This window comes from Puntigrus tetrazona, chromosome 7, assembly GCF_018831695.1.
Source record: "Puntigrus tetrazona isolate hp1 chromosome 7, ASM1883169v1, whole genome shotgun sequence".
Classification (NCBI taxonomy): Eukaryota; Metazoa; Chordata; class Actinopteri; order Cypriniformes; family Cyprinidae; genus Puntigrus; species Puntigrus tetrazona.
This window is the reverse complement of record NC_056705.1, coordinates 31,643,077-31,655,365: the sequence shown is the minus strand read 5'-3', so window position 1 is coordinate 31,655,365 and position 12,289 is coordinate 31,643,077. Positions and strand designations below refer to the sequence as shown.

The 12,289-nt window shown below is 39.2% G+C and overlaps 1 protein-coding gene and 1 pseudogene across 2 annotated transcripts; both read left to right on the top strand.

Annotated features, from left to right (window-relative positions):
• LOC122348107 lies at positions 1-1,433 on the top strand. 2 transcript variants are annotated; one of them, XM_043243372.1, is made up of 3 exons: positions 1-1,067; positions 1,139-1,196; positions 1,267-1,281. In XM_043243372.1, exon 1 carries the CDS (start codon positions 26-28, stop codon positions 872-874), a length of 849 nt encoding a protein of 282 aa, XP_043099307.1. In that variant the 5' UTR covers positions 1-25; the 3' UTR covers positions 875-1,067; positions 1,139-1,196; positions 1,267-1,281. The 2 variants fall into 2 exon arrangements, with proteins under 2 accessions (XP_043099307.1, XP_043099306.1); XM_043243371.1 differs by having other exon boundaries at positions 1-1,196; positions 1,267-1,433.
• Positions 1,434-5,984: 4,551 nt separating this feature from the next.
• On the top strand, positions 5,985-11,412 carry LOC122348110 (annotated as a pseudogene).
• The last annotated feature ends 877 nt before the right edge of the window (positions 11,413-12,289 follow it).

Sequence of the window (12,289 nt, the reverse complement as noted above, 5' to 3'; positions counted from 1 at the left end):
TACTGGTGAGTCACCTTACTTTTTAATGTTTGGTCAAGAGCCTCGGCTCCCTGTTGACTTTTTGTTGGGCAGAGGACAGGAAAGGCAGTCCAGAGGAATAAATGAGTGGGTGTTGGAGCATCAAACAAGGTTGCAGGTGGCTTTTGAGGGAGCCCGAGAACATTTGAAGGCAGCTGCAGATCGTCGTAAGGAGAAGTATGACTCTGGTGTTCGGGATGCACCACTGGGAGAGGGCCACCTAGTTTATCTACGAAATTATGGTAGGAGAGGGCGCCATAAGATCCAAGATCTCTGGAGCCCAGTAGTGTATCGGGTCATACGGGCACCTAAAACGGGTGGGTCTGTTTACACCATAGCACCTGTAGATGACTTGAGTAAGGTGAAGCATGTCCATCGTTCTCTGTTAAAGAACCGAGTGCAACGAGATCCCGCGGTTTTTGTTCCAACTGAAGCATCAGCCGTTGTGGAGGCACCACCTGTGGAGGAGTCCTCATCAGTGGATGAAGTAGACTTGTGGGTCGTGGTACCCGAACCTCCTCAGCTGGGTGGTGGACCAGTAATGCAGAATCCTGCATCTTTAGATCCAGCTGTATCCTTGAGGCCTGCTGCACAACAGGATGCAGTTGAGGGTGGTACCCTGGATGCTCTGGGGGCTTCTGGACAATCCGGTTTGAGGCCTAGAACCTCATCGCTTGGGGAGCCTTTGTTAGTGGAGCAGCCTACGGCGAGTGAAGTTTCTGTGCGACGTACAGGGAGGGCTAATGCTGGTCTGCATTCTAATCGTTACCATCTCCCAAGGGCAGTTGGTGGAATGGTAGAGTCCGGGGCTTCTGTATTGAATTCGGTTTCTGCCCTGTTTAGGCCCTGGAATTGAGTGGTCCATCGTCGGGGCGACGATTCAATTGGCGGGGGTAGATTGTGGCAGAGTGAGTACGCTCCTCCCCTGTATTTAGAAGACAGCCTATCAGAGCAGAGTGCTGCGTATATAAAAGCCGCTTGTTGTGCTACCCGGGATGCGTCATCGCTAGCTCCGCCCCTTGGTGTGTGTGGGTTTCCGCATGGAAAAGGTATGGTTTGGTGGCAGTTTGTCTGGTGTTAAATTTTAGTGTATATCAATTAATTGAATTCACTCTTGTAGCTGGAATAGCTTCTGGTTTGCGGTTTTGCAGTGGTGCGCAGGCTGTCATTGATCCCGGGTAAGCCCAGTTTGATAAACGGTTTATATAAAACAATTACATCTGTTTAAATCGCATGTTTTTATTTCAGCTGGGTTGAGTCCACTTTCCGTGTGAATTGTCAAACATTATGCTGTGAGCAATCATACAACTTAGGTTATTTTGACGAAGATTTGGGTAGGTATCAGTGTATTTTTATGTATTACACTTGTTAATTTGGTTAACGGATTGTTAAATCTTAGCAGGATATTCCGTGGAGACGCTTTCGATTGCAGCCAACAGATTGAGACTGTGCTGCTGTTTTGCTGCTATTTCCTCTGTTCCTGTTTAATGCTGAAACATAAGGCTATGGATATGGAGATGGTCGGTTCATCACTGTGCGCGCTCGCGCGAAGCGTTGACTGCTCCCATTCAGTGATCGGCTTCCTGCACCTACTTAATTTGAGTTTCGTTGTTTAGTTATTGCATGTTTTCATTTGTTCTTTTCTTGTGACTGTTTATTTACATCTTTTGTAATAGTCTCGTGGTTAAGTCTCTTTTGTTCCTTTCATATCTTTATTATATTTTATCGCTATATTGTGATTACTGGAACTTTCTCCCAATCCAGTTCTAGTATAATTGCATGTATTTATTGACTGTTTCTTGCATGTGTGTTTTTAGGCCCTGTATGAGAAAGGCTAGCTGTTATGATATCCTGGTGGTGGTATTTGGAGCACGAGGTGTGGACTGCCGTCTGATCACTTACTCCACTGGTGTGTGTGTGTGTGTGTGTGTTGTGTGTGCGTGTGTGGTTTAACATTCACTTTACAGCTAGCCTAGTCTGCTTGTATGTTTAGGTCCCTGTTTGACTTGTTGTGGTTCTATTTTTGTTATTTTGGTCGTAAATGTTTGTTTTATTTGGATTTAATAAACAACCATGTTTTTATACTAATGTCCTTGTCTCTGCCCTCCATGGTCACGAACCTGTGTGTCTCAATTTAAACACTTAGTTCCCCTTACTTTAAAGGGGTGGCGTAGTCAGCATTAATTCCTAGGTTTTTGAAAATCGTCCTGTAATCTGAACTAGTTCCTGTGGCCGCGCTACACTATGTATTGTTCAAATATATCAACATACATATTGTTCAATAAAATAAAAAATTTAATTATAACTATTTTTACTACCAGTGTAAAATGCAAAATGTTTTAATATTCTGCTTAAAATGTATTTTTATGTCACTTTAATGTAGCACAATCAAATATACTTTAGTATATAGTTGGCTTTCAGCATCAGCACAATTAAAATGTATTTAGCTGACTTATACCGAAACAGATGAAGGGTATTTTTAATAACCACATGTAAATCTATATTTTAGTAGCCTACACTTAGCGCAAAAAATAAATGTATTTAAAATACATTATATTATTTATAAAATATATTTATTTTTACTAGGATAACATTGTAAGTCAAATACTAAAGTCAAAATATAAAATTCCTATTGCAATACTTTCTGTGAAAATGAGTACATTTTAACAGAGTTGCTCAGATATGCTCACAAGTACTCTCCTCTAGCCTTTTCTCTCTAACAAAGAAAACTTTTTTATGAAACCATAGTTTTTCTGTTTTTCTCAAATATAATTTTCCTGAGTCTGCACCACATTACCAATGGCATTTACCTTCATAAGCCACTAGGCCCACTCTCTGACAAAGGTCAGGGACCAGCAGACTGGATACTTTTTTTTTTACTGACAGAGACACTCACATGTTCTCTGTTCCATAATTGACTGTAATTTGGAGTATTCATTCATAACTATCAGCTGACCTATTCCGGCATATTCTGGCCAGGCTATGTATAAACACTCCAGACCACACATTGCTTTCTTGGTCAGACGGGAAGCAACCAAGTGAGTGGAGAGGAAGTGAACAACCCCCGACCAAGCTAGTCGTGCTGCACACTGAACCAGGAAGTGCTTTGGCCCTGATCACAAACACACCCTAAAGCTTCCTCTTTTATACACCACCCTTCCGCTTTCAAAAGGGCTGCCCATAACCTTGCTAAACGTTGACTTTTCTTTAGCAGTCAGAATGACAATATGTCATTTTCTTGCTCATTTCATCCGTTGAAAAAGTTCAGTTAATTGTAGTAATTAGTTCTATAACTCATCTACGTTGTATTATTCACCGACAGACCTATTTTAATGAGAGCTTGAATGCATGAATGTCATGTGTGTGTAAGTACTATGTTCACATGAGTATATATGCCTTCCACCCCGGCCTTTCCTGTGACTGTTGTCTGTACTTGAGGAAAAGGTGGGTCCACTCCTCTGACCTCAGTCACACACACACACACACACACACACACACACACACACACACACACACACACACACTGCTGTTTTCATTGAGACTCCCAAGTTAACTCTATTGTATTGCTAGATTTTACTAAATGACTACAGCCACATCATCAAAATCCATCCGTCCACATGAGACTTTATAGAGCAGACTGGGATAGGCTGGAGGACCTTGGGACGTGGTAACCCAATATTACGGTGGTTTTCCTAAGTAATGACATTCTAATATTGTAAGGAAATAAGCAGCAGAATAGCAACAAATCCCTGGGGGAAGCAGCATTTGGTGAACTGATTTTTGTCAGTTAAGAGTTTTGGAGAAGAAAATACAGTTGTGATGAGAATCATTTCTAATTTAAGGATTCATAATGCAAATAAAATCTCCATTAAATAACTTAGCTATGTAAAGCGTATGGCCTTCTTCCAGCAGCATGGAGAAGCGGTGCTTTGGATTCGGAGGGTTGTATTAGTTTAAGCAGGTTTAGCAATCCTGGAAATAATCAAGACAACTGCTTCAGATGTAAAATGCACCTATGTACTAGGCCTGTAAAAGAGTCCTACCGAGGAATGCTTAGCAATCGAGAGTTGTTTAGCGTAGCTGAAGCATTTAAGCTTGTGGACTTCCCATATTTAGTTTCTGGTAAGTTTGAAAGTGACCGTGCATGCCATTTTAAATGCATGAAACTACAAAATACTATCCTGCATGTTGCTATAACATAAAGTATTAATGCAACTACCGGCCTTTCCTCCCAGCAGAGATCATTTTGTTAAACGTTTTAATACAAGATAGAGGAGTATAATTATAAACAGCTTCTTTACGCCACCTGCTGGACACCAACATAACCTCTTAAACTATGAAATCAGGGATCCTCAAAGTTTACCCCCAGAGTCCAGTGCACTGCAGAGTTTAGCTCTAACCCTGATCATACACACCTGAGCATGCTAATCAGTGTCTTCAGGATCATCAGAAAGTCACAGGTAGGTGGACTTGAACCTCCAGGGCCAAATGTGAAGAACGCTGATCTACACCAAGGCCCGATTTCACGGCGAGGGCTTAGCCTAAACCAGGATTAGGCCATAGTTTATTTAGGACGTTTAAGTATTTTTTTTACTTTTAGGATATTTTTAAGTAATTTTTTACTATTAATTGTTATATATGTGTTTAATGTGTGTGTTTTTATTATGTGTGTGTGTGTGTGTGTGTGTGTGTGTTTGAAAAAAAAAATCACAAAAATAGAGCAACATATACCAAATTTAAAAATACATTTCACAGGCTCACCTAATGAATCCGTAAAAAAATAGATAAGTGAATAATAATAATATAGTTTACAAACGCCTACGTCCAATTGAAAATAAGTTTTAACATTGAAAGTGATAAAATGCAACGAAACGCAGACATGTCCAATCAGTGAGCTGTGAGTGTGATCAGCTGTGGTCACATGACGAGCACGTTTGAAACATCAAGAAACGCTTCATCTGTCAGCTCTTCAGCGTGGGCTCAAACTTTCAGAAGTCACTATCCAATCAGATAGGCCCCCGTCTTGACTGTCTTTCCTATAGAAATATTTCCTCAGGTCCGTTTGTTTGATGTAGTTATCAACGGTCATCGGAGGATTGGACTGACTAAAAGTAAGTAGAGAATAAGAAGTTATTAAAACATTACACAATCAGATATGGAAATAGGCAATATATACCATATTAGAAACCAGTATTACAGTGTTACATTACTCCTTTTTATTGCGAACTTTGCATATGACATTTTATGAGAAGGGGGAATGACAATTTTCCTTGCTTAGCTTCGTATTGACATTTTGGAAAACAAATAAACCTGTTTTTCAAGCAGTTCTTTAACAAAAAACATCCCTGCATAAATATGCGAAAACAAAATATGGCGCTCAAATGAATAAATTGAGAATTGTTTGAATATGCGATACAGCGTGTAAAGACATCAAAAAGGAAGCTCGATTCATGTTTTCAGTGCCCCCTTAATAATGAATCTGTTGGTTTGAATCTTTTCGATGAACCTTCACAAAGCGATTCGTTTACGATTCATTGTGATTCGAAACGGCATTTCATGTGTAGGATTTGATTATATCGTTTATTCATTATCGTCTAAAAATTGTAATGGGTGAAAAAGCGCTACTACTATTACTAGTAATAATAATAATTGATTATTATAACAACAAGAACAATAAAAGTAATGAAGCGTCCGTCCTCGCCTGCACAGGCTGGCTTGTCAGGGGTCAGGTTATGACGCACTTACGTAACTACGCTCAACTGAATTGTGTGTGTTTTTGTTTTTTCACCAGCTCTTTGAAAACAAACTACTCGAAGGAACCGATTCGACGGAATGATTCAGGCTCACTCTTAGTACTTTATCAAACATGTTTTGTGCGCCTCGATCAAATAAACAAAACTTAGACACGCTTTCAAGCATTGTTCGGAGTAGCCTGTGAATTTTACTGAATAGGTCGGTGTTTTTGTTGTTGTTTAGCTTCTAAATGTCAATTAGCATGTCTTAAAATCTGTTCCAGACGCTGTTCGTGCATACTGTCATAAATATGCCGATTGATCAAACGATAGTGACTGCATTTTCTTCATAAACGCGTTGTGTTTGAAAGAGACAGAGGGAGGAGGGTTGATGCATGTTTGTTTAAGCAGGAACCACATGACCATCTTGCTCGTAATGTGTTGTGTTTCTCTAATGGCAGTCAGCCATCTCATCTCGGCTCAACTACCTTGCAAATTAGGGATTAATCATTCCGTACAGTGTTAACTGAAGCTTGCCGCTAGATCTGAAGAACATTATAAGCACCAGCAATGCCAGGTAAGATATTTGCAGTGTTATCGATCGGTTTTTCGCCTGCACGGTTTTCCTCTCGGTGTGTGTGTGTGTGTGTGTTTGCACGTCTCGACCAGAATTCACCGCGTCTCCGTGTCTGTCATTGACTTAGACGCTGTCTTAACGTCTAAAAAGCGACGGAGAACGTGGCCGCGCAAAGTCGTTCTTGTTCGGCTGCACGTTGAATTTGGATGGCTTTGCTCCTGCGCGTTTGACACCGCTTTATTCTGCTACTTGTATTTGTGTATGAAGTTCTAGATAAACCGATAACTCTAATGTCGTGTCTGGGGGTCGTTGTGGCCCGTTTGGGCTGTCGGCGACCTTTCTCGTCAGTTAACTGTCGTGTGCTCTGTCCCGTCTTGAAGGTACATTCGCGTTGCTCAGAGCTATTTGTTCGTCCTCCTAAATTATCCTGCTTTTCTCGGTGTAATGCTGCAAAAGTGGATTACATAATTGGCTTGAGTGTTTATAAAGCGCGTGCGGAGGACGGTGTAACGGATAGTTCGGTTCTCGGGTTGTTTCGGTGAACTTCGTTGCGTTTTGACGCTTTTTGTTGGTATTTGTTGTTTACTTTTTTCTGTTTATCTCTCGGCGCCTCAGTATCAGAATGGTCGTCTAGAAGGAGGACTAGCTGTGTCTGTCTTTCGATATTTCTGACAGTATTATTTGTATAAACACGCATAATATCGTGTTGTTCTGCAGTCTCATCTGTGTGTTTGAAGGAAACCACTGCCGTGGTCAGCTCCTTATATCCACCCTGTTGTCCAGACCTAGCTGTTTTTCTTGTACTGTAGGTGTGAGGGAGGAATCTTGAACCTGTAGTTATTGGAGGCTTTGATACGGTGACCTTAATATCGTTGAACATTGTATTTCTTGGTGGCAATAACACGCCATAAAACGGTAGATAGTAGGACACTAGTTTTGACTGTGGACTATGGCATGGTACATGGATGCTTGGGACTTAGGCCTCGTCCTATATTTTAAAATGAGGGCATGCTGAGATTCAAAAACAAACTGTAGCACAGTTTTCTGCAGTGCAAGTCTTCACCTGCTTACACAAAAATTGAATTGAACGCCTTTGTTGTCATTGTATCTGTCCGTTCAACAAAATTGGAAGAAATTAAATACTCGTCGAACAATTTCTGCAACCTGACACTCAAATACCAGAACCAGACCCCAAATCTGCGAAACCATACTCTAATGCTCCTTTTGCTTAGCTTTCAATTTTCTAAGACACTTTTTGCAAAACGCAACACCCAGTTTTCTATGTAACGCTAAAAAAAATCTATTAAAATGACTATTATTTGAACACTGACAGAAGGATGTCAGAGATCCATGTCATTTGATTTGATCCAATCAAGACCTCGGTTCACGTGTCAGATCTTCACGGTTGGAGAAAGCAGGATTTCAATTTCTTGCAGTCTACAAATATAATGGGAGCAGCTCTGAATTGCGCTCTACAAGACGACCGTAACTGCCAGTTAAGAGAGTAGAAATAGCTCTTTGTTACTGTAAACGCTGCTCTTAATGACCTACCAACTGTTGTTTAAAGGACCATTCCACAGGTGCAATAACGTGAAATAATTGTGCATTGAACAAGATCTGGAAAGTTTATTTGGACTTTATTTAATTCTATAAATTTCAGTTTGCTTCTTGTTGATTAGTAACTACGTGTAAGTCATGCATTGAAACAATGTTGAAATGTTTGTTCAAACATTAGAGATTGCAGGATTGATTTGTTTTGTCCTTGTACACCGTGAAGCAATGCATGCACTTGAGAATACTCCGTATACAGCCACGATCACTAGCTCCCTCTGTGCTAACTAGTGGCCTGCTTGTCTGTCTGAACCAGTAGTTGAACAGGTGGCAGATTGTCATATGATGTTCTGGGTTCTTTCTTTTTATAATCAAGGATTTAAACCGTTGAATGTTAATTGTTTAACCCAAAAAGTCAAGTTACAAAATTACAAATGGCGGTGGGTGCAGAATTACGGCTAAATATTTTGCCAGAAACCTCATATGTGCTTGTTTAAGTTAAGGTCTCGGTATGCTATTACCTGTCAGGTGTGTGTGTGTGTAGAGAGGGAGAGTTTAAAGCCCCTGTAGATCTCTCATCCTCTCATGTCATCACTCACAGATGAGCTCATTTCCTCCAGTGATGTCACTGCTATTATTAAGCTTTAAATCTCTGATCTCTCATACACCAACTTAACACACATTAGCCAGACAGCCACACATTTTCTGAGTGTGCGGTTGTTGGAAATGAACCGAGTACACTGCATATTACTCGCTCTCTTTTAATGGTATGGGCATTATTTCCCATCATGAACAGTAATAGTCCATGTTTATTTCAGTGAAGTGCTTTCACTTATAATAGAAATGGCTGATTTGCTGATTTAATTGTGTAAAACTACTATTTTGATCAAACCTTTTGTCAGTATGATCAAATTTAAAATTCTGTCAAAAGTAAATTTTTTAGAAGCATGACTGATTTTTATTTGCGCTTCCATCTCATTGGTGAAGGAAAGTCAAGTGTAACGTATTGTACGTGTGTATCGTATGCACATGCAACAATAAAAATGCTGTTGGTGACAGTTTATGCAAATATTTATGCTTTAATTGTCCGTCTGTGGGGGAAAAAACATGCAGCAGGCTAGTGTCTACCTATTGCACATGAATAATACATGATCTTCTTAAATATGATCTAAAATGAAGTGTTTGATCTGTTGTCCTAAAGCATCGGGGCACTGTTCCCTCTAGTGTTCACAGCAGGTATTACTGAAAACATGAGCATCTGATACAAACATGCCCGCATTTTGAGTTTTGATTGTTCAGATTTATTTTGCAGGGTACAGGGTTTAAATAATCTGATTCAAACTGATGAATATATAAGACAGGATTGATTTTTAGGTTGTATTTTGGTTTATTGTTTTGATGTATAAAGTTATTTACAGACTTTAATATTGCTTATAGGTTATTGGGGGGAAAAACCCCAACTAAAATAATATACATTTTTGTCATTTGTTATCGCTATCAATATCAGACATGATTTCTGTATTATACATCCCCGTTTCTGTATTTTTTCTTTTAATAGAGCCAGCAGAAATGAACGGGGCTGACATAGGAAAGACGCCGGGCAGCGGAGTTCCAGGGAGTGAGGGAAAAGATCCAGTAGCCAATGGGCATGCAGAGAACGAATCGAACCCCTTCGCCGAGTACATGTGGATGGAGAACGAGGAGGAATACAACCGGCAGGTCTGTGCTAACACCGGCCCTCCTAAAGACCTTTAAAGCCCACAGCTTTCACAAGCACTCCGTGGCTCTTGAGACGCTACATTTTTGAATCCAGTGCCGTCCATGTTAGGTGTTGTTCTTTTGTGAAATAAACTTGGACGGGAACTTTAGTCTTGTTTGTTTATACCCAAGGTGGAGGAGGAATTGCTTGAGCAGGAGTTTTTGGAGCGCTGTTTTCAAGAGATGTTGGATGAGGAGGATCAGGATTGGTCTATTCCAGAGAGGACCTCCCCTCAGTCGGTCAGATACAACAGCAGCTCAATGGACTTTCTGTCAGTGATGGAAACGCAGAAGAAATCTTGGTAAGTTTTAAGTCCTCATAGGCATTCAGGGCATATGCTAGGAAAAACAACTTGTCACCCAAAATGAAAATTATTTACTCACCCTCACATTTAGTTGAACCTGTAAGACATTTTGTTTTTTTTTTTTTTTTTTTTTTACAATGAAAGTGATAGAACTGAACTGGTGTTACAGTAACAAGTAAAACTGTATGTGTTCATTTGCTTATTAGCAATATCATACAAACACTTTCAAACACATTCAGACTGGTGATGGATGTTATATGCTTTTGTTGCAACCTGTCAGTTGCATTTTTTCAAATATATGAAAGCAATCATTTAACAGCAGAAGTTCTTGATTAAAAACTACATTACCCATGATTTTGAAAAGGATTCTCCATCAATCACAAAAAGTGAATGTTGACAAAGGTCATTCTTTATATATATATATATATATATATATATATATATATATATATATATATATATATATATATATATAAAATGTATATGTGTGTGTATGTATGTATATATGTGTATATATATATATATATGTATGTATGTATATGTGTGTGTGTATATATATAAAATATGTGTGTGTGTGTATATATATATATAATATGTGTGTGTATGTATGTGTGTGTGTGTATAATTTGTATATGTGTGCATACTATTTGCATACATAAGTAATCAAGAATTGTTTTATTTTTTTTTTTGAAATAAAAGTTTGTAGTATTGTGATTCACCTCATAGCTGGATTGTTTTAATTCATGGCGTATAAAAGTCCAATATTTTCTGTCAGATATGCATTCATTGATTTTTACTTTTACTTTGTTTTCCAGCGAAAGAGCATCTTAAACCCTGAAGCCAAGGAGTTTGTGCCGGGGGTGAAGTACTAGGGATCATCACTGTCCTCCTCTCTCTCACACACACACACACACACACACACACCTGATCATTTATGCAGAGACTGTTGTGCCCATGTTTAGGATGGTCACACAAATGCACTCTTCTCCACATTTTGAAGGGGCAGGAATAAGGTTTTTGTTGTTGTTGTTTTTTGAGTGGGAGGGAGGTGGGGTGATCATCTATAAGCTTTATGTTTCCGTTGTGTATAAACCAAGGGTATTACGTTGAAACATGACCTCTAGGAGGTGCTGTGAGATAATATCATACTCATTACCAGGCTGTTTTATTTTCCTCTACCCTTGTTGAAAGGGCTGTTCTTGTCAGCTTTCATTGTTTCACAGTTTGTGCCTGATCGGGTCTTTGCTTCTCCTCCTGTTGCTGTTGTCGTTTTTTTTGTTGTTGTTTTTTTTCTTCTTTTATCTTTGTTATTGTTCTTTTCGATGCATCTGTTCACATTCCTGAGTTCAAGGGGTGTGGCCATAGAAGACTGGGGGTGTGGCTGGTGGTGGGCGGAGCCCCTCGGTTGAGGTTGAATGCTGAGGAAAAGGTGTTGGGGAATTCACGTGAATTCAACTTTTGATTTTTGAATTGAATTAAGTACATGCAGGACTGAATTTCATTTATAAAATATGAAAGAATGGCAAAATAAAGAAGAAAAGTTTGTATTAAATTGTTGTTTGGTTGTATTTTAGACCTTTCATTACACTTACTTTTATTTTTTTAGTAACACAAAAACCGTTCATTGCTAGTTAATACATTAATGTTAACAAACGAGTCCTTTATCGTAAGGCAATGATTATCAATTCTGGTCCTGGAGAGCCCTCAGTGCTGCACATTTTATGTATTTCTAATCAAACGCACCTGATTCAAATCATCAGATCGCGTCATCGTTAAGCCTGAGGTTAAAGATGCACCAAACTGCACATCAATATCACACTGCTTCTCAGCCATCTAATACATGGCCAATACCTCAACTAGTTTAATGTACTGGTAGATACGTAGTATTTGAATGTTGCGGTATGAAAAGACTTGGGTGTTTGTATCCTGACTGTAAACAGACAGCCATGTCCAGGGACTTTTTCAAATTCTAACGGGGGTGTGTCATTTCAATAATACAAAAAATTAGATGGAAAAAATACCTAAAACACATCTGTTGACAATCCACACGATCTTGTGTCAGTACTTCTGTAAAGGACAAATAGAGGTGGGCCTTTGACTACTGTTTGCACACAGGATGTTGTAATGAGGAAGGGTGGGGTGTATAAACTAAATCTATTAATCAGGTAGCTCATCAGTTAGTAGTAACGCTCCTAAATGGAGACAAAGCTATTTTAAGCTTTTTTTGAGCAATTGGGAGATACAAAGTGTTTTAGACATTACCCTGTAAACAATCTTTCTTCATCCACAAGACTAACAGAACACAAAAGAAACTATCATTTCATTGCAGCACCAAATTTAAAATAACA

Bases quoted from the DNA above. Each gene is read 5' to 3' on its own strand.
- LOC122348107 (XM_043243371.1), top strand. From the start codon at position 26: ATGTTTGGTCAAGAGCCTCGGCTCCCTGTTGACTTTTTGTTGGGCAGA.